Source organism: Monodelphis domestica, chromosome 3 (genome assembly GCF_027887165.1).
Source record: "Monodelphis domestica isolate mMonDom1 chromosome 3, mMonDom1.pri, whole genome shotgun sequence".
In the NCBI taxonomy this organism is placed as follows: Eukaryota; Metazoa; Chordata; class Mammalia; order Didelphimorphia; family Didelphidae; genus Monodelphis; species Monodelphis domestica.
Genome location: NC_077229.1, coordinates 440,747,261 through 440,774,332, shown reverse-complemented (window position 1 = coordinate 440,774,332; position 27,072 = coordinate 440,747,261). Strand labels below are relative to the sequence as shown.

The following is a 27,072-nucleotide window of genomic DNA, read 5'->3' as shown; positions in this document are numbered from 1 at the left end:
TCCAGGGCACAGGAGTGGCATTCTGGGGCAGGGAATGGCCACAGATCCTAGGCTGAGAGGAAAGGTCAAGTTTCCCATCTATACTACCACCACCCTTGTACAAGCCCTCAATTCATGTGTGGACTATCGCAATAGCCTTAAGGGGGTGGTCTACCTACCTTGTCTCTTCTCACTCCCATCTATCCTCCCCATTCAGCCATCAGTGATTTTCCTAAAAGCACAGGTCTAACCATATCACCCCACTACTCAAACTCCAGTGGTTCTGTAGAATCAAACACAGAATCCTCCATTTGGCACATATAGCCCTTCATTACCTAGCCCTCTCCTGACATTCCCAATCTTTTTCTCTTAGTGACATGTTCCTCCTGGCATTTTCACAAACACAACTCCGTCTCTTGGCTCTTGTGCCAACACCCCACCCTCACCCCCACCCCTCCATCACTTGAATGCTCTGCTGCTCATGTCTCCTAGCTTTCTTCAAGTCCCAATTAAAATGTTATTTTCTATAAAAAGCCTTTCCCAAATCCTACTTAATTCTAGGTCCTTCCCCCTCTCGTTTCCTATTTTTCCTGTGTAAACTTGTTTTTACACGACTGCTTATCTCCCTTTTTAGATTATGAACATGAACTGTCTTTTGCTTATGTTTGTATCCCTAGCACTTAGCAGTATGACTGAGCCCAAGGAGAACAGGTTCCCAGTTCCAATTTCTAGCCCAATCTGAAGACTACAGAATAACCAGGGCAGAAATCCTAGAACAAAGAGAAGCCTACATTTCTGTGGTACAGAATCAGAACTTTCTAGCTGGCTGACTGTGGCTGAGTCCAGTGTCTACTGTTTCAAGATCAAGCACTCACAAAGCTCAAACATATTGATCACAACACTTTGAGAAAAGTGAAAAATATGCTCGTACCCAGATTAACCCTGGGATCATGGAATAAGATAACACTCAGTATGCCAAAAAAGCAGCAATAGGATAAAGCCCAGATCTTCCCTACAGAAGTACACAGTCTGGCCTAATATCAAGTCTTACATAAGGAAATAAGCTAGAAGACTGAGCAAACCAAAAAAAGGAATTCTGTGAAAAAAAAAAAAGCCTTTATGATGACAAGGATGCTCAAGGCCCAAACCCAAAATAAAATGACTCTCTAATGTTTAGAACCAAAACCTCAAAGGAAAAGACCACTTGGGAATAAATTCAATTAAATTTCTGAAGCAAGAGTTTTCACAAAGTAGACAAAACAACTTTAAAATAAAAAAAATAATTTTAATCTTCTTACATTTCCCTCCTCTCCCACACAAAGATCTAGGCATTCTGGTCTTGCTATTCCCTGCACATAACACTCCATTTTCCCATAACTGTTGCTTGAAATGCTCTTGCCCTCCTGAACTCTGACTCTTGAATCCCTGGCTTCCTTGTAGACTCAATTTATGGGCAATTTCCCCATCAGGCTATTCCTACCACTCTGCCTTCTAAGTTACTTTCCATCTCTTCTCTATTTGCCTTGTATCTTCTGATTTATATATCTACCCCCCCCATTATAATATGTAAGCATCTGGAGAACAGGAACTGTTTTTGCTTTTTATCCCTCTTGTGCTTTAATACGTTCCTGGCACATAATAAGTACTTAAATGCCTGCTGACTAATTGATACATTCAGCCCTTAGCAGTATGATACACACTAGTGCTCAATAAAATGTATTTGAATCTTAAGCCAGCTTTACAAAAAAGTATTGTAATAGTTATTAACAGTTACACAATGAAATCCTTTGTAAGCATGTTTTAAATATCTTTCATTGTCCGTAAATTAATTATGAATTATCAAAAAATATCCTAAAAAAATGTATCCTTAGACTCCTATGGCATTTTATTTTATTGAAAAAATAATAAGATGACCAAAAAGATCTTCTATCAAACACTTTGAGCACTAGATTTGCATCTCTTTCTTTTACTCTAAACATGAATAGCACCAAAGTCCCCAGATAACACAAGAGTATTTACATACTGAGTGCAAAATAAATACAAAATAATGGAACATTATTTGTTTCCACAGATTCACTCTGCTTTCTTAGTCTTCAAAGCCTTCTGCTTCATTTTTCTTTGTCTTTTGTGTATTTTTTTCTTTTTTGTTTTCAAACTGACTTTGGGCTCTGGTTTCACAAAGAGTATTTCCACTGGCTTTTCTTCAGCTGGTGTCTTAAAAACATCATCAGTAGGATCTTCTGGAATAATAGTTTTATCTTCTTTCTTCTTGAGTCTCTGTACATCTTTGACTTGTTGTCTCTCCCTGTATTTTGCAGCTGTGGTCATTCGCACTATACGTCGATGCTGGAAACAAAATAAAAATTACAAGACTAAAGAGAATGTTTTGGAATTCAAGTAAGAAACTTATATGCCACATTTTCACAAAGTCAGATCTAAACAAATGGAAAAACATTAATTGCTTATGCATAGGCCAAGCTAATAAGGATGGTGCTCCCTAAATTAACTCACTTATTTAGTGCCAAACTGCCAAAAATTATCTTATAGAACTAGGAAAAATAGTAACAAAATTTATCTAGAAGAACCAAAAATAAAAAATATCAAGGGAATTAATGGAAAAAAACAACACAAAAACACGTGAAGGATAGTGGCTCAGCAGTACCATATCTCAAACTGTACTACAAAGCAGTAATAAATCAAAATAATATGGTACTGGCTAATAAGATTGGTGGATCAATGGAATAGAGTAGACTTAAAAACTGCTGGGAAAACGGGAAAACAGTATGGTAGAAACTAGGCATAGTATTATTATTTTTAAAAAAGCTTTACCTTCTGTCTTGGAGTCAATACTGTGTATTGGTTCCAAGGCAGAAGAGTGGTAAGGACTAGGAAATTGAGGGTCAAGTGAATTGTCCAGGGTCACACAACTGGGAAGTGTCTGAGGCCAGATTTGAACTTAGGGCCTCCCATCTCTAGGCCTAGCTCTCAATCCACTGAGCTACCCAGCTGCCCTCTGATATTATTATATAAAATGAAAATATATCTTTTGATACCAAAAATATACAAAATTTCTTTTATAAAATTAAAATATTAAAAGTTTGCACAAAGAACATGAAAGCCTACAGATGAACACAAAGTGGTTAGAAATACATAGAATATCTTTAAACATTTAGTATCTCATAAATGCACATAATACCTCCTAAACAAAAAAATTCAGACTTCTCTGGTATGAAGGGAGGGCCAAAAATTTTTATGCAGTTTTTCCTCGATCATGGGGGTACTTCATCGTATTATCCCCACTATGTGGAAGAGATACTGTATTGTACAAAATGACCAAACTTAAATAAACTTAACTCAAGTTAAATTAATTTCACAACTATTACTGTAAAAATAGTTTTTTACTTCCCAGAACAGACCACAGGATCACAAATAAAATGCTAGTTATCTCAAGGAAATCACTGAAATATAGCTTCAGTAAGACAAGAATTGTTCAAAATAAACCCCAAACCCAGCTTACCATGTTTGGTGACTGATAATGTGGATTTTCATATAAAGTTGGTCCTCCAAAGCTGCCTTGGAAAATCTTTATCAGATTCAAGACAAAACGAGGTCCAATTTCTACAAGAGCTGCATCTTCCTCTATGATCTACAACAAAGAGATATTTCTCAATTTGTTTCTGATGTCCCCTTTATAAATAAGCCGTGGTTAAGGTCACATCACAATTGTATTCAAGAAATAGTATGATCTCTTATGTGACCACCTCCTAAAAAAACACAGATAAGTAGAAACAAGCAAAGAATAATGTAACATACACACATATCTTTTTGTCGGATGATACCTTCTTTAGAGCAGGGAGGGAAGGGAAGAGAGAGTTACCTGGAAATTTTAATATAACAAACAATAAATAAACTTAAAATTCTTTAAAATTTCAATTTATTATATTTATTTATGGAATCTAACAAATGAGAGGTAGTATGATGTAGGAGGTAAGAACTGACCTTGGAGCTAGGAAGATGTGGGTTTAAGACCTATTACTGGCTTGGATGACTGAACAAGTTACTGAACCTCCTCAAGGTCCCTACTTAACCCCACAAAGATTTATATACAGATTCATAAACAGAGGTATATATAACCAATTGCATGAAAACCCAGACAGAGTATATTTCTTAGCAGATATATGATTTAGTACATAAAGAGTGCTCTGCTTGGAGCCAAAAGGATCTGAATTCAAGTTTTGATTCTTGCAAATATTGTGTGATTCTGGACAAATCACTTATCCTTTCAAAGCTGAAGACCAGTGGTGACAAAATAAAATAGAAGTGGGGTCACATGATTCTTATAGGAACATATTGACTTAGAAAAACCATACATTAAAACCATTAACTGCCCAGGTTTATTCTAAGGATCCCCCAAAGTTTATAAAATTAACTGTCATTATCACTTCCTTTGGTTCTCAACAACTTTAAAATATAGTATCCTTTTATATAAACTAGCAAATGTTTCTTTCTAAACTCCATGTCTTACAAAAAGTTCACAAACTATATGTTGAGTTTGAAAGACTAGATGCACACTCCTAAACGAGAAGTCACATATACCATAATAACTGATAATTTGTACAACAGCTTACATTTATATTACAATTATAAAATTCATCATATATACACTTTTAATTAATCCTTACAAAAAACTTTCAAGATGGGTAGTTTAAGTACTATATTTATTTTACAAATGGGGAAAATGAGGTTCAAAGGGGTTAAGTGACTTGCCCAACAGTACAAAAATGCTAACAATGAACCTGGGAGCTTGAATCTTACAACTCACTTCAACACTAGATGTAGGCCTCCTTATTTGTAAAACAGGTTGGGGGATGGGAGTGGCTTGAGGTTTTCAACTAGATGACCTCTACAGTTATTTCAAATAAATCTACCATCCTATGAAGTGGATAAACTGGGATATGGGATCTGAGACTTCCAACTCTAAATCTAGTGCTCCTAGGAAACCATGCTAACAATTCCTGGTAAGATCAAGACCATGTTTATGAAATACTTTGAGCAACTCAGAAAAAACATGCTTTTATTTAGCTTACCTGATAGTTACGAAACCAGATCCTATTGTCCATAATGGTGAAGGTAAACACATGGTCAACAAATGGTTGGCTCTTGGGATGGTATTGAGGAGTACAAAAAATCTATTGAAGAAACATAAACATATATATATATGCATCTAATTCAAATTTACATTGTTCATATTTGATATGTCAAAAGCTATATCTAATGTGCATTAAAAATAAATTCATTCTCTTTAATTGCAAAAATGGAAGGACATAGGTGTGAAATATTATATATACTGTCATTTGTGGTTGGCTTTCCAGAATTGTTTATTACTTTAATCTTCATCATAATAAAACTCTTTGGATTTGCAAGAGTATGGCAGAGATGGATGGAGAAAGGTTTCTACATAGATGTAATATAAAATCCCAAAACATGAAAATCACTTGTTTTTTAAGGATTCAACTTATAGCATACAAATATACATATATGTGAATATCTAAAGATTTACCTGAATAAAGAGTTCTTTTATCAAAGAATAATGTGGCGATTCATCAAAAGTCTACAAAAGCAAGTTAACATTATGATTGGCCAACAGATAATAATTTAACAATAGTCACACTAAAATAAGCCTCCTAGAATAAAAAACAACATGCTATTACAAAAAATATAGAACTTACAGGATCAAAAGACAGAAGAGGACGTGAACCTCTTAAACAGTTTCCAGTCATCTTTAATTCTGCCAAAGTATGAACTGCAACAGATTTTGAAAATAAAGATTTATGTTTGTCACAGTTAATCCAAAAATATTTTAAGCAACATATCAGAAAAGGATCCATTATTGTATCAACTTACTATTCTGAACTAAGAACTTGGCTGAAGGTCCTTGAGGTGAATTTGAAAGCCTGAAAACATAAAGAAATAAACAAATTAGGAAAAAAATTAGGTGTTCACTAAATATTTAATGCTAAGAGAACTGAAATGCATTTTTAATCGGTTAATATTATCTTTAATAGTTATTTTTTTTAAATGTTTCATTTTTTATGGAAAAACTTCAAAGAAATTTATAAAGACAAAAAATGGCAGATGAAAATAGTTTCGACCAATAAATGGCTTAAATCTAGACTTCAATATACAAAGCAAACATTTCTGATAGGTACACCAAGAGTATTTTAAGTTGAACAATTTCAATGTTTAAATAATATATTCTCTTACCACATATAGAGATCCTGTTTTTTCTTAGCTTCAAAATAGATGCATTTATTGCAGTTTTTTATTTCACAGACCTAAATGAAATAAATGGAAAATAAAGTTCTAAAAACTGACCCAAATAGTCTAGCAAATTTAGAGTAATTCCTTTCATAAATGTTTAGTAAAGGCTAAAAATGAAAGTAATTTGATATCAATCAACAAGCATATAGTATGTTCCAGATGGTAGGGATACAAAGACAAAAATCAACTTATTCTAATGGAGGGAAATACTACCTACACCCTAATACCTACAAATAATGGCAGTTCAGACACTTAACTAGCTATGTGATCGTGGGCAAGTCATTGTATTATTATTTTCTGGGGGGGGGGGGGGGGGACGGGGACGGGGGACTATGTTATTGTTGTGAACTTTGCCTTGAACTTAAGCCTAATTTAGAGCTAGAGACTACCTCCCAGAATCCAGAAAGTGAACTTTTTGGAGAAGGTGCCATGAAGATGGCTGCAGAGACCACATGCTGCACCAAAAGATCCAGAATGAACTTTTGAGATATGGCAAATTTGAACTTTTTTGGGGGGGGGGTGGGGGGGGGGGTGGCGGGGGCGGGTATCTGAAAGCATTTGTTTTGAATTTACATTGTTATGCCAAAGGGGACTGCCCCCTAATTGGTTTTTTGTAAATGTACCTATTATTGATTTTGTTCCTTTTCTCTTTTGTTTTCCTCTTATCCCCAAATTATTGTAATTTCCCTTTAAAAAGCTGTAATATTTGTATATACCTCTAGTTCAAGTTATATTAGAATGTGTGCCTCAGATTACATTTCCCACAATTCCCTTTTCCCTTTCCTTTAAGTAAGTCATTATGTAGATTGAGTTTTTTTAGTTTTGGTTTGGTCCTGGTCGCCTACATGCTCTCTCATGATCCATGTGGAGGCAAGGGGAAGCTCTCTTGGTTTTTGCTAGCTTTACTTTCTTTTGCTTCAAGTTAAATATTTAATAAATGTTATTAAATATAATACTTGAAGTATTGGATATCAATTTTAATCTTTACATCACTTAACACTATTTGCCTCAGTTTCCTCAACTGCAAAATGACCTGGAAAAGGAAAGAGCAAATCACTCCAATATCTTTGCCAAGAAAATCCCAAATGGGTCACTTGGATTCAAAGGACTGAACAACAACAAACCTATAAATAAATCCAAAAGGGATGGTGAGTTGGCATGCATATATCAGGAAGGGCCTGGGAAGTAGCTGAGTTGGGAAGGAAGCAAGGAATTTCTAAGAGCTCATTATTGGGGGGGTGGGGGACCCTGGGGGGTGGAAGAATGGGTAGCCTAATATAAAGTTCAAAGCCAGAAGAAAATATCTCGTGAGAAGAACAGCAAGAAGACTAGAATAATATATATCAGAAAGATGCTAATATCAGTGTGATAGAATGAATATCTAAATCAAAGTTGTATCTACCCAACGTTTTACAACTTCATGCAATCATTCTGGTTAAGAGATGACAAAAGATAAAAAAAAATTTAATTATAAGAACAAGGGAACCTTAAAAATGATTGAGAGGGAAGGGGGAAACTAGAGGGAAGGGAAAGCTAGAACATGGGTCAAACCTGTTTCTTTTCTCAGGATTAATCTTGAAAATTAACCAGATGGTCTGTCTATCTCCTCCTTCCTTTCTTCTCTTGAAGGCTAATAATTCCTTCGTCTCCCAAGGAGATAGCCTTCTTATGCTTTGGTTCTTTAACTTTCTGAAATGATGAACTTAAAACTGAACGCCCAGCAATTTTTAATTCTGTTTACAAATCATAAAACAAAGACAAGGAAGCCAGAAAAAATTCCTTAGGGCTATAATGAAGTGTATCCACATACTTCTTTGATCAAAGTTTTGTCAGTATAGAAGAGCCCAGAATCAGTTAAGTAGCAAAGGAATTACAATGGAGGTGTTTCCTGCTATGCAGGGAACCTAAATAGCACCATTAATCCCTTATACAAAGTGGAGACAAATGTCATGAAGATAAGTCATCTTTTTCATTACTTTTAGTGATTAATAAGGCAGGAGGGACTCCAGATATGAAGCTCTCTGTTCCCACTCAAGTTGTATTTCTTGACTTCAAGTCTTAAAAATGTCATTCAGTTTCCCTTATTTCCAGTGTACACCTGGATTGCATACTTTCCTCTCTTTTTTGAGGAGACCACCTTCTGGGAGAAATCTTTTCTGATGCTGAGAGTAAGCTGTTAATGTTCTCTCCCTACTCCACTCGAAGTGTATTTTATTGTTTAATTGCTCTATTTTTTAAATTTAAGTTCCTTGAGTAAAATCTATTTTTCATTTTGCCTTTGTATCCCCATTGCTGTGCATGTGATAAATGCTTGCTGAATTGCATTAAACATTGAGCTAAATTATACTATATTTCTAGCAAAGTAGGTTAGTAAAATTCGTTAGAGACTCAATGAAGCAATGTAAATTAGATTCTGAATATGGTACATAGTTATTCATTCACAAACTCTTACTTAAAGCACAATCTTCAAATATCTTGTCTTTAAAATAATCAGACCATGGATTTCTTTGATTATACTTTCAGTTACATAATGTGGCCTCAAAACACATGCTACAAATAAATTAATCCTTCCCAAGGCCTACAGATACTAACAACTTAAAGATAAATAAATCTTAAAAGATCATTGGGAAATAAATCAAAGTATTTTACTTGTCAGTTCAAGTTTAAAACTTCTAATAATTGCTTGGTTTCAAGTAATGTAATATAAGCTGGTAGGCAGTATGACGCATAGAACACTATGCCTGGAATCAGGAAGATCTGAGTTTTATTCAATCCTCACATATTTACTTGCTACATGGCCCTGGGCAAGACATAACTCCCGCCTCAGTTTTCTCAATTATAATATGAGAATGATAAAAGCACCTATCTACCAGGGGTATTGTAAGAATGAAATAATTAAAAAGTGCTTAGCATAACGCTGACATATAGTAAGTAAGCACTTGAAAAATGCCTGTTTGTTTCATTTCTAAAAACTATCCAGTAAATATTCAAATATCTATTCACAGTATAAATAGCACTACTGAGGGAGGGAATAGTATTTAATAGTCTAGCTGGAAAATGAGTTTAAAAGTGATAAGAAAAATTATACGAAATGATATACAAGTACTAAATTAAGTGTCAGAGACTAAATGTTGTAGGAATTTTGAAGGGAAAATGAGAGTAATAGTCCAGGATGACTTTAAATATGTGGGATTTTGCTCTGAAACTTGAAGAAGGCAATTTTGAAGATGGGAGAAATGTTGCAAATAAGAGGTCAATGTGAACAAAAGCAGTGTATAAGGCAAAATCATAAGTTATGTTTACAAGACAGTGAGAAATGTTTGAAAAAGTAGAGGCTTATTTTTGGAAGTAAAGGGAATAGCTGGATAGGCAAGACAGGCCTTGAAAGCTCAAGTACTTTGTCAAATATAAATTATCAGGGGAGGAAACATCTTCTATCAATACATGTTGGGCACCCTTATGGTCTCATAAAGCAGTCCAGACCAGTGGGGTCAAAGCCAAATAGAAACAGATCTCTGAAGGCTACACAAATTAACATCTATATTATATTTTTTATTCATTTTGTTAAATATTTCTCAATTGCATTTTAACTTAGTTACAGGGAGTTTCTGAGAATCTGACATTCCAGAACAGAGAGATTAAATGACTTGGGTCTCACAGCCAGTATGTGTCAGAGGTGGTACTTGAATTCTTATTTTTCCAACTTCAAAGTCAGTTCTAAAATCACTATATCATGCTATTTCTGCCTACTACAGGCATATTCTAACCAAACTGAGCACTTATTAATACTGGATTTATTTTTTTCAAGTGATTTGGTCTCAAATCAAATGTCGTCGTAATATTTTAAAATCAAATTTCTAAAGGATTTTCAATAGTCTATATGTAGTTCTTTTCTAAATTACCTCATTAATTACAAACAATTTGTCCTTCCGGTCCATTTTGTTATCTGTTAAAAAGAAAAAAGAAAAGTAACTTACAAGAGAGGATCTTGAAAGTTCCAAACAAAAATCATTCTATAAAATAATCTTAAAGATTATGTTTACAAGGATCTATTTTAATGAAACATTTAATTTTTACACTGATCTTTTTATAAATATCTTGTCCATATATTCAACTACAACAGCAATTTCATGTATCCTTTAATAATGTAAATTACAACTAACTATACCAGCTCACCCTGTGTGACTCTTGTCCATGTCAGAGGGGTGCTAACCCAGGTACTGAAGGTCTTTCCTTAATAATCGTCTCAACTCCTTTCCAATGGAGTACTCTGGCTGTCCACCTGTTACTCCTTCACATTCCCAACTCATCTTCTCTTACTATTATCTTTTACCCTTACTCTTTTGAGCTATACCCATCCTGTATCTCTCTAATGCCTCTTTGTATATTCATTTTAATCCTTCAGAGAATGTTGTATTCCATGTTATATTGCCATGTAACAGTGGTGGAATGCTGGTTTTAAAAAAATAGACCTGTTTTCATGGTCATTAAAAGCACACTGCATTTTCTCAAAAGCTAGCCAGTTTGGTCTCTTCTTCTCTTTTAAACTCTGGATCCAACTTGATGTTCATTTGTACTCTTTCCAGATTTATATACTGATGACAAAACTCTATAGGTTTTATATCTAAATACATACATGCCATAATCTCAAAAAAAGGCAGTCTTCATCTAACTTGAACTTTCCTGTGTGGATAGTCAGGCCAAACTCCTTTGACAAGAGTACAGCTCTTTTCCAGGTGGCTCTGCAATATTCTAGAATTTGATGCAATCAGCACAATGCCAACTGTTGACAGGAGCACCTGGAGGTCCTCATCATCTATAGGGAATGTTCCTTCAAACTGGACTTTGTGTGGCCTCTCCTTCCTTTAAGTGATCACATTTCTATCTGTTTAATTGTCTATCTGACATTAAAGAGCAAGAGGGTCACTGCCTAGGATGATACATTGTTGTACCCAGAATGATCCTGATGTATGAATAGGAAACATTTTGTTAACAGAAGAGCATAAAAGCCTGCATATTGTTCTATGGAATCCAATGCTTTTTTTGTAACCAACTAATAGTAAGCACAGTGTATTTCATTGTGAAAAGGTAAAGATGCAGTTCATCATTTAAAAATCACATTTGAAAGTCTGCTTTTTTCCTTACTATTATCTTCATTAAGGACACTTTCAATTCACATATATAATATCAACAATAACAAAGCTAACATTTTCAAAGCACTTTATAAGTTATTTCATCTGACCTTTATAACCACCCTGGGAGATACATGTTATTATCCTCATTTTTATAGATAAGGAAATTAAGGCAAAGAAAGGTTAAATGTCTTGCCCAGGGTCAGACAGTTCTTAAATGCCTGAGGCAAAATCTGAGATCTTCTGGACTTCCAAGTCTAATGCTCTATCCACTATGCCATCAATTTGCCCCTTTATGACCTATATCGAGATTTTATATTGATGAGAAAGTAGACATATGGAGCAGTTAGATGGTGCAGTGGACTGACCTGGGCCAAGATTTAAGAGGACCAAATTTAAATCCAGCCTCCTCACACTTACTAGCTGTGACCCTGGGCAAGTCACTTAATCCTGTTTGCCTCAGTTTTCTTATCTGTAAAATGAGGTGAAGGAAATGGTATACCACTCTAGTATCTCTGCCAAGAAAACCCCAAATAGGGTCCTGAAGAGTTGGACTAGACTGAAACAACTGAATAACAAAGGCATATAAATCATCTGTTACTGATATCTTCTCCCAGTCTTTCTTTGGCATGAATACAGTCCAAAATATGTTTTCTGTGCCCCTGGTTTCTTAACTTCCTTTGAAGACCTTGTAAACTGGTTGGTCTCTTAACAACTTCATAAGAACATTTCCTTCAACACTGATCTCTTTATGACCTTGGCTAGATCTGGCTATTTTTATTGTTTGGTCTTTTAGTACCATTTTTATAACCTCTTTAAGCACATCCAGGATTGTGATAGCAGGCTACAAGGGTGATGTCTCTGATAGAGACTATTTATCACGATGAATAGTCTCTGATGGAGACTATTTATCATGATGAATTAAAAATTTTTGCATTTTCTTGCTTTTGTCTTGTTCCCCTTCCATTTTTAGCCCTAAATGCTTTCTTTACCCACCACAAATAAGGTCTGGCTCTATATCTATGATAATATTTTAAAGTTGAAAAAGTCAATGGGATATTGATTTAGATAGAAGATACCTTAAAGACCAACTAAGTCCAACCCCTTTAATTTATAATTTAAGGAACTGGGTCAGCTCAAAGAGACAAAGTGACCAAGTTCAGGAAGGATTTAAACCTAAGGTCATTGGCTCCAAAACCAGTATCCTTCCGCCCATTATCAGGTCACCTACCTCCTGTGAAGTGTCTAGTATGAATATTCAGTTTGCAGATGAGAAAACTTAAGGGTTTCCTGAATATAAAACTACTCTCTTTTCACCAAACTACATGATCTCAGACCCCACTACAACTCCCGAGTAAAAAAGGGCAATATTCCTAGGCTTTGCCAGCTTTAGCTTCTGGGTCCCTCTGACTTAGCTACCCAGAGACCTGGTTTGGGAGCGCAGAGTCCTCACCCAGACCTACAGCTGGATTTTGGGTACCCCAGCAGAACCAAAATCTAGTAGCCATGGAAAACATCCAGGGCCAAGAACTAAAGAAGGAAAGCTGGGATTATGTGGGGAAAGAAATGGTTCTATAGGTCAAGTGCATTATAGCATTACAATGCAATACAATATTTCATGTTCATCTTATAATTCCAATATGGTGGTAGCTGAGTGGTATAGTGGACAGAGTACTGGGCCTGGAGCCAAGAAGACCTGAGTTCAAATCCTCTCATTTAATCCTATCTACTGCAGCTTCCTCATTTGTCAAATGGAGATAATAAAAGCACCCCCACACACACACCAGAGTTGTAAGGATCAAATAGATAAAAATTACAAATTGTTTAGCACAGTGTCAGGCATATAGTAGGTGCTAGTACTTATATATTTACGCATAAATACTAATTATTATGATGATGATCCTGAACCATCAAGAAAAATTTTAATTGTGTTCAGTAATTTTGAATATAGGAAAGCATATAAATCCACTTTAGAATGATTTGTATCCATAGAAATGAATAATTATGGACATAATTCTAGAACTTAAAATATATTTTTGAAGTACTTTATTCCCTAATTAGGTGGCTAATAAAACTTAAAATAACTACTGCTTACCGTGCACAAAACACTGTTACCAGAAACAATTATACAAATAGAACTGCTTATAACTATTTCCAACATAAAATTTTAGAAGTATGCAATAAAGAGATGTCTTATAGGAAAACCAACCTGCTTTAGAATGAGGCATCAATGTTCTTAAATCTTGCATTAAGTGTCTTGTTCTAAAATTTATTCCCCTTGATGAGAAGATAAGAACTCGCTCCTTATTCTTCCATTTACCCTACAAAAAAAAAGAATAATTTCAAAATATACAAACTTGTAGAAAGGTGTTAAAAAGTATATACCTCAAAAGTCTAAACCTCAAATTTAACTAGCTTGATAAATAGTAGCAACTTACACATTTATACTATAATTCTACTTCTTACTGTGCATTTAAATGGAAAATGTTCAAAGAATTAATTTTATAGTTGGCTATTCAAATAAAAATATAACTCAGTTATATTCACATGTTAAGACATACATAGCCACCAAGGGTCTGAACTGGGATTCAAAGCCAAGTCCTCTGACCTTAAGACCCTCAATACTATATAAAATATGAAGAGGTTTAATTGGACTATCTATTCTTATACTGTATATGTAAGATTTTAATATAAATATGAAGTGATACTTTATTTAGAATTGATGCTCAATTATCACCCCTACTCCACCCCAGAACAGAAAAGGTTGACTACAATAATGTAGCCAGAATTGGCAAGACTTAATAATACATGATCTGCATTAGCAGAAAGAGAAAAGAAGTGATATCAAGGATGTGGACCTGGATCTAAAAGACCAGAAAGATAATGGCACCTATAAAAGAAACAAAGTTAGTTAGAAGATGTGCAAAGAAAGATGAGTTCAATTTTATATCTGATAGGTACCTGGAGAAGAGAGGTACAATAGGCAGTTGAGGACACGACTTGAATGATGTTCTTTCATGCACATAGTTTCAATTACCATCATTCAGAATCAAAAACTCCAAAATATCTTTACCAGATTGACTTTCTCTAATTGAGTCTTTCTCCTACATTTCCTAAACCAGTGATGAGGAAATGCTACCCCATTGGGCTGCTGGGCAGAGGGGTGGGTGATGAGAAGCATGTATGGAGAGGGGGAGGAGAGTGGCCAGAGCACTTTGTTCCCCTCTAGTTATGTGCCATGCTGTGAGCTATGGTCCCCTCAAACCTAGCTCCTCTCCAACACCACCATGGGAATTACCTTCACTAGACTCAACAGCCTGCTGTCTGTACCACACCTTTATGCAGCATGTGAGGCTCCCACCCCCACTAGCACCTTACCCCAGACAGAGGAGAGAAGTGCTTCCATTGGGCTGCTGGGCAGAGGGGTGGGGGAAGTGAGGAATGTCCTCAGGTGCATGGAGAGTGTAATATTTATTGTAAAAGGGAATGGGGAATTTGAAAAATGGGGGATAATGGGAGGTTTGTATGGGGTAATGAGGAGTTACCCCATACAAACCTCCCATTATCCCCATTTTTTTCTAATCCTCCATTTCCTTTCCTAATAAATATTACAAGAGGGGGAGGGAAGCTGCTCCACCAGGAGTCCCTCTGGCTTTCTAGTAAGGAACTCAGGTGGATGACTGCAGGCATGCCCACAGAGAAGGCTCTACGTGCTCTTTTTGGCAGGAAGGTCACTATCACTGTCTTAAACCTACTCATTATTCTCACTGTGCCCTCTAATCGAAATCCTCAATACTTTTTCATGTTGACTCTGCCTTTCTGTTTTGGTTTCACTTTTCTTCCTTCCCTTGTCCCCTCAACTCTAGTTGTTAGTTTTATTCAGTCCCTTTCCCACTCCTGGCTTGCCAAATGGTAATCCTGGATTATTTCCACGATCTGCCATTTCCTTCCACTTCTACTCATAAACTGCTGTACAGTAATATACAGCACCAGTCATGCAAGCTTGATGGAGGCTTACACTCCACTTAACACAGTATCTTTAAATAACTTTTCTCCACACCTCTAGGAATGTGCTCCCTATGTCCTCTTGAGATCATTGATTTAGAGCTAGAAAAGACCTTAGTCCAATACCCTCTTGGTATAGCTAGTTGTCTATAAAACTCAGCTCGTGTCACTTTCTACCCTGTCTTTCCTTATCCCATTAGCTGTGCAAGACTAAAAATGAACAAATACTCCAAGAATTTAAATTTATAGGATTTAATAATAAAGTGAGAAAGGGGTTCCTTCAGCTGAGTGAGCAGAGTCAAAAGCCATAGACCAATATCTGCTGCACTGGAGCAAAAGCCCCAAAGCCCCCTGCATCATGGGTTTCAGCAAATTTATAAACAAACCCACCCACACAAGGGCACAACACAGGGATGCAAGACAAAGGGACCCTGGGAAAAGTAAAGAATGCTAGGAAATGAAGTCCCCCAGCTACAATATTTTTTTAAATCTCACAGATGCTAGGTCTTCCTCAATATCTATTTATTTTGTATACACACATTGTCTCCTCTAATAGGTCATAAGTTTCTTGAAGACAAATAGTATTTTAATTTTGTCTTTGTATCCAGTGCTTATAATAGTTCATCAAATATAGTAGGAGCTTATATGTTTGTGGACTGATTACTCAGTCTCTAGCCTCTCAAATTTCTTCTAATATTTCTAAATGTTACACCTTGAACCAATGATACTTCATCTCTCTTTCCACAAATGAATTCCTCTTCTTAGCTTCTTTACTTGTAACATTTAGCACACTGAAGGCACCTAATAAATGCTTACTGAAAAATCACATTAGAATTCTTGCCTCATTCCGGGATTTCTCAAAACAACATCTTAAAGATGGCTCAAATAAAGTATGATCCAGCAAAAAAACCCACAACAATCTTCCCTTACATTTTTTTTTTCTTTGCCTACAACCCATCACAACCGAGGACCCCCAGGGATTCCCAATTGGTTCTGGGAATAGTTAGCCAGGTAGGACAGAGAACAATGCACTGGATCTGGAGTCAGGAAAACTTGAGTTAGAATCCTGCAGAAGATACTTAGTAGTGTAACCCTGGATAAATCACTTCATCTTTCTTTGTCCCAGTTTCTACAACTGCAAAATGGAGCTAATAATAGCAACTACCTCCCCACATCGCTAAGAAGACTAAAGCTAGAACTAACATGCTATTAATCACACTGAAGAAAAGAACTGGTATTAGAGCAAAAGAATGTTAAATTTCCTGAGTAAAGATGGACAAACCCATTTGTGTGGAGTTGGTTCTGAATACATCTTCTTGTTCCCTTCAAGTCACACCCAAAGTTCCATCTTCTGCAAAAAGTCTAACTGGGTCCTCCCTTCACTACTCTCATTACCTTCATCACAGAGAAACGGTTACTAATTTAATCTCAGATACTCCATAGATTTGTGACCCAGGGAAAGTCAGTTTCCTCATCAGTAAAATTAACCACTTCCAGTATGTTTAAGGAAACCCCAAATGGGGTCACTAAGAGTCGGACGCGACTAAACAATAGGACAACAAACAGCTAATCTGCATATACTTCTTTGTATTTATCTCCCCCACTAAACTATGAGCTCCTTGAGGGCAAGGGATACTTTTTAATGTCTTTTTCTTATTCATGTTTTTTCGTCCCAGCGATTAGCACAAAGCCTGGCACACAGCAGGCATTCAAGTGCTGGTTGCCTTGACAGGCCAGGTTAGTCTGGACCGGGAAAATCCTCCCCCTCCGCTTTCTCGCGACAATCACGTGCGCTGCGGCCGCATCCCTGACCTGGCCGCGGAGACAAGAGGGAGCCGAGGGTGGAACTGCCCTGAGAGTCGCGTGGCCGCCGCACCTTCGTGAGGGAAAGGCCAGGCGTCGGGGTCAAGCAGGGGCATACGCTTCGGCATGGGACGCTGGGCTGCAGCTCTTACCTTGGTGACGGGGCCCGGGATGCGGTACTCCTCTTCCCCCTCTGCCTTCCCTGGGGCCACAGGGAGAGGTTTGGCCGGTGCTCTGGTCTCTTTCCCCTTTCCTTTCGGTTTCTTCGCCTCGGGACCTCCTCCTCCATGCCGCTTCCTCTTGATGGCCACCATATTGCTCAGATTCCCCTCCGCCAACTGTGGCACGTTGCTCGTTGAAAGTTCCGCTTCCGCTCCTCACTTCCTTGCCCCTCTCTCCTTTTTCCTGTCTCTATGATACAAAACTTCCTCTCTAGCTCCGCCCAACCCCAGCTTTACTTTACGTCTGTCGCACTGTGTAGTCGTGAAAACTGGGCCTGTGCTGTCGAACCAAGCCAAAACTCTGACGTTTCCAGTCTCCTCTTGGGATCTGGAGTGAAGGTTTTTCCCAGGCTTGGGGCGGGAAAAAGACGGTCGCTCTTGAGCCTGGCCTGGGACCTCCCGGGTACACGGGATTCGAGACTCCCTGGGAAGCTGCGGGGGACGGGGAATTTAATTTTCGGGCTAGTTAGGCGCTAAGCTTGGGGCTAGTGCTACAAAGACAAACCAGCTCTTGCCCCCAAGGAGCCGGGAGTAGAACTACACTTAGATGAGTAAATACAAGCTGAGCGGATCCTGGAAGCAAGCTAAGGAGTTGTAAGAACCTGGGGTGGGAACATTTCCTCATTACTGTTATCTCTTCTGTCTTGGTTTGGGGATAGGGTAGAGAGACAGGAGCGGATGTAGCCAAAGTAATGTCTGACGCTTTATTTACCTTTTTAAGAGCCCAAATTGTTTGAAAATTTCTAAGTTCCTTATAAATACTAGCTGTTACAGAGTTGAAACAACATGGGAAGATGAGAGTTCAAGGTCTAGGTGTTCGAGCTTTGTAATGTAAACAAACCTCTTTGGCCTGTTACAAAATAACAGTAGAAGTAACTAGCATCACATATCAAAATGCTTTACAAACATTACATTTGATCCTCACCCTAACTCTGGCAAGTAGGTGTTGTTATCTCTAAAAATGAGGACACTGAAACAAAGATTAAGTGACTTGCCCAGGATCACCTAGCTAGGAAGGTCTTCCTGCTTCCAGGTCCAGTGTTCCACCCACAATGTACAACCTGACTGCCTCTACTTGGTCTGTAAAGTAAGGTGTTCATTATCTTTAGGAATCATTTCCACTCCATATCTCATGATCCTTTTACTGGAAGTCCAGAGAACTAGCCTAGAATCCTGACTTAGCTGAGGTGTGATTTGGGACAAAGCAAAGCCTCCCAACCCTTTTAAGCCTTGCATAATCCTTATAATATTTTCTGGCACTACGGAATAGTGGAAAGAGGAACAAGTTTAGAAATCAGGAAGACCTGGGTTCAAGTCCTGCTTTAGAAACACAATGGCTAAGTAACCATGAGCAAGGCACTTAACTTTTCCATGCACTAAGCAGCTTTCTTCAATAATAAATTATAGATTGATTGTCTGCTATCTAGAGTGAGTTAAACTAATGAATTTATAGTTCTGACACCCTCCCCCCACAAAAAAAAATTCTAGGCTATGTTTGTGAATCATGTGAAAATGTTTTACAATCTGAGTAATACATTATTTTATTCCTTGACTAGCCCTATAGAAATAGGTTAGATAGGGCACTTAATGGGAAATAACTTCAAAAAAGTGATTCCCAACTTCTTTAGTGGCCAAATTCACATTTAAGTGGTTTCTAGTCTGGTGATATTTCTGTTATACAAATTTTCTTTCCTACAGTTGGGGAGGGGGTGAGGTAGAGAGCTAAGCAGATGTGAATAGGAAAAATACTAAGAAAACACAAAATTGGTTGTCATTTTAAAAATCATTTTGAGAGATTAAAACTAAGGTACTTTTTTTTCTGAAGTCACAACTCAAATTAACATTTATCTTCATTATAGGTTGTCAAGACAGACAATTGGTTAATCCCAGTTTAAATTAGGAACACCCATTGGGAGGAATCTTATGTGAAACAGAAAATGCCCTTTTCCACACAGGCTGAAGATGAGAATGATCAATATATTTTAGTTGCTAGCCTTGACAATGTAAGGAATCTCTCAAACATATTGAAAGCTATTCATTTCAAAGATCATGCAACTTGTTTTGCAACAACAAATGGAATCAAGGTTACAGTGGAAAATGCAAAATGTCTGCAAGCAAATGCCTTCATTCAGGTATGTAGGCAAGCATGCTATTTTCAATTTCTCCATGTGTTGGAATGGTAAACTGTTAAAATGGTCTAGAGAAAGCACTAAAACGAGAATCAAAAGTTTGAATCTTAGCTCTGCTCCTTACTAGTGTAACAATAAAAAATGTGGAGCGGCTATGTTCTAAGTATACATTTTTTTATTAAGTGACTAGACAATGCAAGTTAATTTGGTAAATTGATTCTGTAACAATAGATACCTACCCAGAAATCCTGTTGCTGAAGATCCACAAATACAGTCATTATTCAGCCCTCCCCCTAAATATCCCAAGTCATTAATGATTGGTGAATAGCCTAGAGCAATTAATCCACCAAACTTTTCATCCCTCCCTAATTCCTGGAATGATGAGTGATATAGACTATCACATGTCTGGGTTCCATGATCCCAATATCTAGAAGGAAAAGAGTTCTGCCCAATTAGGAGTGACTTTATCCAATGTTTCTTAATGGTAGATTCAAGGACTTGGTTCTTCTGGTAGCAGACATACCTGGCTTAGTCTGTTTTATAGGAAGACAGAACTCATAATCTCACTTTCCTATTTATCCTACAATAGAAGAAATTCTTTGGATAGGACATTCCTTGAAATTCCTAGGAAAAAAGAGTAAGTAGGAAGGTCTGAGAAACTGATCTAAAACCTCCAATTCAAAACCCAGAAATAGAAATAATTCGATGTATTAAAAGTAAATCCTCTCACTAGTTTTGTCGCCTCAGGCAAGTCATTATCTCTCCTGACTTTAGTTTATTCATCTTAAAATTGATAAATTTCCAAGTCCCTTCCAGCTCTTCAATCTGCAAAATGAGGGTATTGGACTAGGTGATCTCTTAGATTCCCTCCAGCTCCAGTATTATAGGAATCCTATAAATAGTCACAGGTCAGAATTGAAAATGAACTGAAAGGTTTGTCCAGGTTCTTTGTCCATTCTGTGTTGTAGATTATAACACTTTTTGAAATACCTAATTACTAGGTCAAGCTTAAGTATCTTTGTTTTATAGAAATCTTGCTTTGATAGGATTTGTGGTGTATTGACAATAAAAAAGAACTATAATTTATAGATGAGCATCTTAAGTGGCCTAAGCAACCTCCTTTGTGTTTAGGGGCTCTGCAGAAAGAGAGAGTAAATATCTCCAGGGGCCTGGTTGGGCCATTTTTGTTTCTGTGAGTTAGAAGAGAGGAGTTCTTTTTTTGCCTGGAAACCCAGAAATTAAAATTTATACTACTGGTTTGGGGGTAGTAGAATTCAAAAATCTAGGAAATGTAAACTAAGGAAAATAAGAGTCATTTGTAAGTTCAGAGAACAACTGGTCCAACTCTTTAATTTTACAGATGTAGATAGAACCTGATGCCTAGAGAGATTAGGTGACTTGCTTAAGGTTTCATAGATAGTAAGTGGCAAAACCATGCTCTTTTAAATATGTATAAAGAGAAATCTTTGGAATGATATGTAAAATAGTTTAATTCATTAGTGCAAATAATGATTTTCACCTTTTTTTTCACAGGCTGGAATATTTCAAGAGTTCACTGTTCAGGAAGAGTCTGTGACATTTCGAATAAATTTGACAGTCCTTCTAGACTGCTTGACTATTTTTGGTTCAACTCCTTTGCCAGGTATATCAATGTATGGTCAAGATATAAAATTATGAAGGCATCAAGAATTCATTGACTTAGGATTGATATTTAGAGTTACAATTTTCTTTTTTGGAGAGTTCATATCTCATTCATTACTCAGAGGTCAGAATGGTGGGTTCTGTAATTTAAGAAAGTTCTTAAAAAATATCAGGTGTTTTTATGGCCTATTTCATAATTGCAGAGGTAATTACAATCTTTTAAAATATTATATTAGACCGCCCAAGAATTGAAATGAAAATAACCAAAAGATGACCAAGATTTTTAACTGTTTAGCTTAATTCTAGCTTCATTGTTGTTTTTTAAACATTTCATTTTGTTTAAAAAAACAACAACATTTTCCTGTACTCTGTACTTTATAAAGTGTTAACCTCCACTTAAGTTTTAGAATTTTTAAGAAATGGTAAAAATATAAAATGTTGTATGTAGTTAATCCAGTTTTGATGTGAAATCACAAAAACCTTTCAGAATTATTCACTCTTGGCAGGTGAATTTTTTAGCTCCATGACAGGTTAAGGTTATTATTGCAACAACCGTATAGGAATGGTTTAGGCATGAGAAATTAGAATTAAAAGAAAATTTGTTGTATTATGAATATACATTTATCATAAAGACTTTCCAACAAGTTGGTCATGGTTGATTAGTTGATGTTAAGGCCTATCATTATGTACACTTTCATTAGTTCCTGGGAATTTTCAGGCTGAAAGGGCTCATTTTGTAGTTAGCCATTATGAAGCATGTCATCAGTGGCCTAGACTCTCAGCATCACTACCCCTATAATGATTGATTGTAGCACCTCTAGTACTTTGAGCCAGCATCTTTTGGATAGAATTGATTGTTAAGATTCTGGAAGATGAAAAGTAGTTTCTCCTCTATATAAGGTTTGAGGCTCTCTTTAAAGAGAGTTCTGGGTGTTCATGCGTATCAGAGCATAAATATATATATATATATATATATATTATACCAGGCAGTCAAAATGGAACCAAGTTTTCAACTTGGTTCTGCATACTACAGTATCGGCCCCTATACATTTAAGGCACTGTAAACTACTTTATTCTGGAATTGTTTATACAGGTATCTCTTCCACATCACAAAGTTAGAATGAAATTAAATGAAAAATTTTGGAGAAGTTACAGGTGACGTGTAAAGGCTAGCAGATAATAGAAAAGATTTAAAAACTCAAAAGCATAAAATATATGTATAGCATTGCATAATATCCACATATTTTCTCTTTTAATACCATAAGTATACACAATTTATTTTTTGAAGTTAAAATAAATTAAAATAAAAAGTTAGTTTGGAGAATAAACTCAGAAGCCAGAAAATTTTACATAGATTTTTCCAGACTGCCCAGGCACCACCCCACCCTACCTCCACCCCCCCCCCCCCAACAAAAAACCTCCTACAGTATGGAAGGGATACCTGTATTTGAAGTCAAGGAATAATTTAGTACTTTTGGAGGAAAAAAATTGGAGATTTTTAATACAATTTTTCTTGTCGTCTTGTTATTTCTGGGCTGTTTTTTTTCTTGTTTTGTTTTTGTGGGCTAAAATGTAATGTTAGTAATATAAACTAATTTCATCAGTTTAGAGAATTCCCAGTGAGGAACTTTCCCTACCAATGCAGATTGATACCTTCTCTGCAACTTACATCCTTAGAGGCACTGAAAGGTTGTGACCTGCCCAGGATCACATGTCGAATATATGGCAAAGGTGAGATGTGAATTTTGGTCTTCCTTACTCCAAGGCCAGTGCTTTATTCACACCACAGTGTCTCTGAAAAAAAGAAAAAAATATATACAACAATGTGTACATTGTTATGTACAGGCTAGTTACATAAATAAGGCTACTACTTAATGAATTTTATTTCTGATCTGAAAAGAAGTTGAACCTAGAATCACAGTGGTAAGCTCTGAGAGTGCTTATATTGATTTATTTCACTTCAGGAACTTCAACTGCACTTAGAATGTGTTACCAAGGTTATGGGCATCCTTTGACACTCTTCCTGGAAGAAGGTGGAGTAGTAACAGTGTGCAAAATTAATACCCAAGAGCCTGAAGATACACTGGATTTTGATTTCTGCAGCACAAATGTTATTAATAAGATTATTCTTCAGTCAGAAGGCTTACGTGAAGCATTTGCTGAATTGGACATGACCAGTGAGGTCCTACAGATTACAATGTCACCTGAAAAACCTTATTTCAGGTACCCCAAATCAGATTTTGTTTCTCATAAGCTCTTTATGTGACTTTTTCCCCTTTGTTTTGCATTAGGAATTTTTACCATACTACTTCTCCAACTAATTAGCTAGCACATATGAACAAGTAGGTCCAAAGGACCTAACCACCATTCCACTGTTTCTTTTTTATTAATTATTGCTGTCAGGTATCATGCTAGCAGATACAAAACAATTAGTAATTTACTTGAAGCTAAATGTAATTAATTCTGTAGTTCAATTCATACAGCCTCAGAATAGCAAGATTTATGATGATTATTTAAAATTTGGGCATCCTTGTGCTAGAGAAGTGTTTTTATAGTATATATTCTTCTTTTGTTTCATTTTAGTGCAATGTGCAAATTTTTTGTGTATGATACTGTATATGTGATACTCAACAACTATTTATTGACCTCTTAATATGTGCATAGTACTCTACCATATACTTCAAAGACTGAATTCATAACATATCTGTTATCTTGAGTCAGTAAGCTTACAATTTTGTTGAGGGAAATGATGTGAAAGGGTAAAAATATATATAGTGATTTAGTACCAACTTCATAAATGCCTAGGGCATAGAGAACAAGGGTTTGGTTATCATGAGGTAATATTTATCAAACAATATAGTTTCTTATATTAAAAAATATATACAAATGGATCTAAAGTAAAAAATGATAGTAGGTACTCTTGCTTTATTGAATAGCAGTTCCATATTTAGAATACTCTCAAAGTATTGGTTTATAGAAGAACCAAATATTACAGTGTGCTTTAAAGTCTTTAAGCATTAGAAACTCACCTATTTAAAACAAGTTTTGAGATATGCTTTAGGGGAAATAAAGCTTCTCACAGCCTTATGTAAGGATGTTCCAGTCTAAAGAAGAATATAGTAATACTTCAAATTAATTTGAACTTAATTGAGCAGATCTCTCAATGAACTAATGTCAGAAACTGAAATTCTAAGACCTTCCAACAAAATTCTTTAGATTACCCTATTCATGCATGAGAGTTGGGGGCAATCTCTTCTTTTAGTGGAGTAGCAAGCCCTTGATGGGCCCAGTCTTCAAATTCCCTTCCCCAAAATACTTCCCCTTTCTCCAAACCGTACCTTTTCCTTAAACCCACTTCCTCAACAAAATCTTTCCTAATTTCTACAACCTACATCAACTTCTTTGAATTTCTACAGTACTCTCTTTCTGTGAAACAACTAAGCATTCAATTATCCTCTTATGGTGTGTTCTTCAATTGTCTAATGTGTGCTAGTGTCTTTTAGATTATATACTGTTTGAATGCATAGCACTTTTATACTTATTTCATATTCCATTAAATCCTTAATATATATAATATATAAAATATAAGAAAAACTCATGAGTACTTGTTTATTGTTGTATGTGGTCAACTAAGCTGCATACTTCAAGCTTAAAATAAAGTACCTTAGGCTTAGGTTGGTTGAGGTACACATATGGCACAATAATAGCCTTAGGGAACAATGTACATTGACTGCTGGTGAAAAAATGGAGTGTCCCTTTAGTGCAAGGACAAAGAAGTTATCATCCTGTGTCAAGGGTACAACAGTAAAGAAATCTCCAGACTTTAATTTTAATTCCTTTTGTAAAGGCCCATTGCATTTGGTAATCTTATGTTTTAGGTTATCTACGTTTGGAAATTCAGGAAGTTCACACCTTGACTATCCCAAAGATTCTGATCTGATGGAAGCATTTCATTGTAATCAGACCCAAACTAACAGGTCAGTTTTTTATATGCAAGCTGCTATGTTCTAAGGCAGTGATGGTTAAAAAAAAGAAACTCAGGTGGTAATGAGGGAGAGAGTTTGGGAGGGAAGTAATTTAGTAGAAATTTATTTTGATTTGTAATAAAAAATGTAGATGACTTTTTTAAAGCACATTTTTAGGATAAAGAATTAACAATGCTATTCTACGAAAATTTTTTTTTGGTATTTCTTACAATATATGGGTGAAGTGAAGGTAAAGAAAGTCAAGAGAAAATAGTTATCCATTTAAGTAGCTCATTTCTTAACTATATTAATAGTTTTGTTAGCTTTTGTTTAGTTCTTTATTTGGAATTTAAAAGCAATTTTGTTTCATATGTTCAAAAAAATAAATAGTATTTTACTTATTTTTCTGCAGATACAAGATTTCATTGCTGAAACCATCTACAAAGGCTTTAGCCTTATCTTGTAAAGTGTCTATTCGTACTGATAACCGGGGGTTCCTATCTTTACAATATATGATTAAGAATGAAGATGGACAGATATGTTTTGTGGAATATTACTGTTGCCCTGATGAAGATGTTAGTGATTCAGAGCCCTGACTGATAATGTCTGGCTATCTTGTTCTCTTTTGTTCTCTTAATGTATTTCAGGGCTTTCCAGTTAGATGGGATGAGAATTTTGCATTGAGAAACTAGTAATAAGGGACAAAACAGTATATTTTATAAATACATTCTTTTCCCATAAAGATAGTTTTCAAATAGCTATCAGTATTCTGGTACTCTTCTGAATGTTATCTCTGGTTTAAGTATAAGCAGTGATAAAGACTGAAGAGTGAATTATGTACATTACCTTTTCAAAACAGGAATCTTTGAGAAATTCTATAATCTGAAGTGGAAAATTACTTTCTGAAATGTTTGGTTTACTATTTGAAATGTTTCTGAAATGTTTGGTTTACTATTAAAATTAGAAAATGCATGTTTATGACAAGTTCATTCATCTAAGATTAGAATTTGAACAGTACAAAATATCATTAAGAGATAATAAATATATGTGTGTATATGTATATTTTTAAAAAATACTTACTCTTTTAGTAGTGATTTATGTGCAAGTAGAAAATGTATATGGTCAGATTTGAACCTAGGTCCTCCAGACTTCAGGCCTAGTGTTCTGAACACAATAACACCTAACTACCTTTCTGTAAATTTTAAAACTTTAATATCAGTGAGGCACTCATTTATATGAGTTCTTCATAGGTGGAACTGGGCTATCTATGGACCTTGAGACTGAGAATTAGCAAAAAATCTTTAAAATAATAAAATTCTATAAACAAGCTAGATCATTTTTTAGACATGTTTGATGTATTTAATTTAACAGTAACACATTTTAATGTATTTCATATAATCATTTAAATACATGATCTCCCTTGTTTCACCTACATTTCCTACTGTAACCACCCCTCACCCTCTTATACTAAACAAGAAAAAAAATTCAGCAAACCAGTATGCTAGAAATGAGACCTGTGTGGCACTCAATACCCATAGTATCCCACCTCTACAAAGAAGCAGGGAGAGGTAGCTTCAGATTCATATTCAACCTCAGTTGTTACAATCAGTTTCAGTTGTTCTGTGGGGCTCCTAACTTTATGATATACTGTCTGCTTCAACTTAAAAATATTCTTTGGGAGCCTCGTAGATGCTGAGAAATCATGTCCCTGACCAGAGGGAAAGAAAACCAAATGCATGTCAGCTGCAATAATTTTTTTGTGAGAGAGTGAGGTATCACAATGGACAGCATGCTAGTCAGAAAGACCTGGGTTCAGATTTGGCCTTAAGCACTTTTTAGCTGTGTAACTTGAACAAGTCACTTAACCCAGTTTGCC

At 35.9% G+C, this 27,072-nt stretch overlaps 2 protein-coding genes across 5 annotated transcripts; one reads left to right on the top strand and one right to left on the bottom strand.

Moving 5' to 3' along the window:
• Window positions 1–1,243: 1,243 nt before the first annotated feature.
• On the bottom strand, window positions 1,244–17,634 carry BRIX1 (biogenesis of ribosomes BRX1). The gene is made up of 10 exons (XM_007487470.3): window positions 17,393–17,634; window positions 13,642–13,753; window positions 10,203–10,246; window positions 6,244–6,314; window positions 5,884–5,933; window positions 5,709–5,782; window positions 5,540–5,590; window positions 5,067–5,168; window positions 3,497–3,625; window positions 1,244–2,325 (listed from the first exon to the last, which is right to left on the bottom strand). The coding sequence occupies exons 1-10, from the start codon at window positions 17,552–17,554 to the stop codon at window positions 2,053–2,055; spliced, it is 1,068 nt and encodes a 355-aa protein (XP_007487532.1). The 5' UTR covers window positions 17,555–17,634; the 3' UTR covers window positions 1,244–2,052.
• Window positions 17,635–17,692: 58 nt separating this feature from the next.
• RAD1 (RAD1 checkpoint DNA exonuclease) lies at window positions 17,693–26,527 on the top strand. 4 transcript variants are annotated; one of them, XM_001373158.4, is made up of 6 exons: window positions 17,693–17,800; window positions 19,321–19,593; window positions 21,124–21,232; window positions 23,196–23,454; window positions 25,110–25,208; window positions 25,609–26,527. In XM_001373158.4, the coding sequence occupies exons 2-6, from the start codon at window positions 19,399–19,401 to the stop codon at window positions 25,790–25,792; spliced, it is 846 nt and encodes a 281-aa protein (XP_001373195.1). In that variant the 5' UTR covers window positions 17,693–17,800; window positions 19,321–19,398; the 3' UTR covers window positions 25,793–26,527. The 4 variants fall into 4 exon arrangements, with proteins under 4 accessions (XP_001373195.1, XP_007487535.1, XP_007487533.1 ...); XM_007487473.3 differs by having other exon boundaries at window positions 17,697–17,864; XM_007487471.3 differs by having other exon boundaries at window positions 17,702–18,055.
• Window positions 26,528–27,072: the final 545 nt, after the last annotated feature.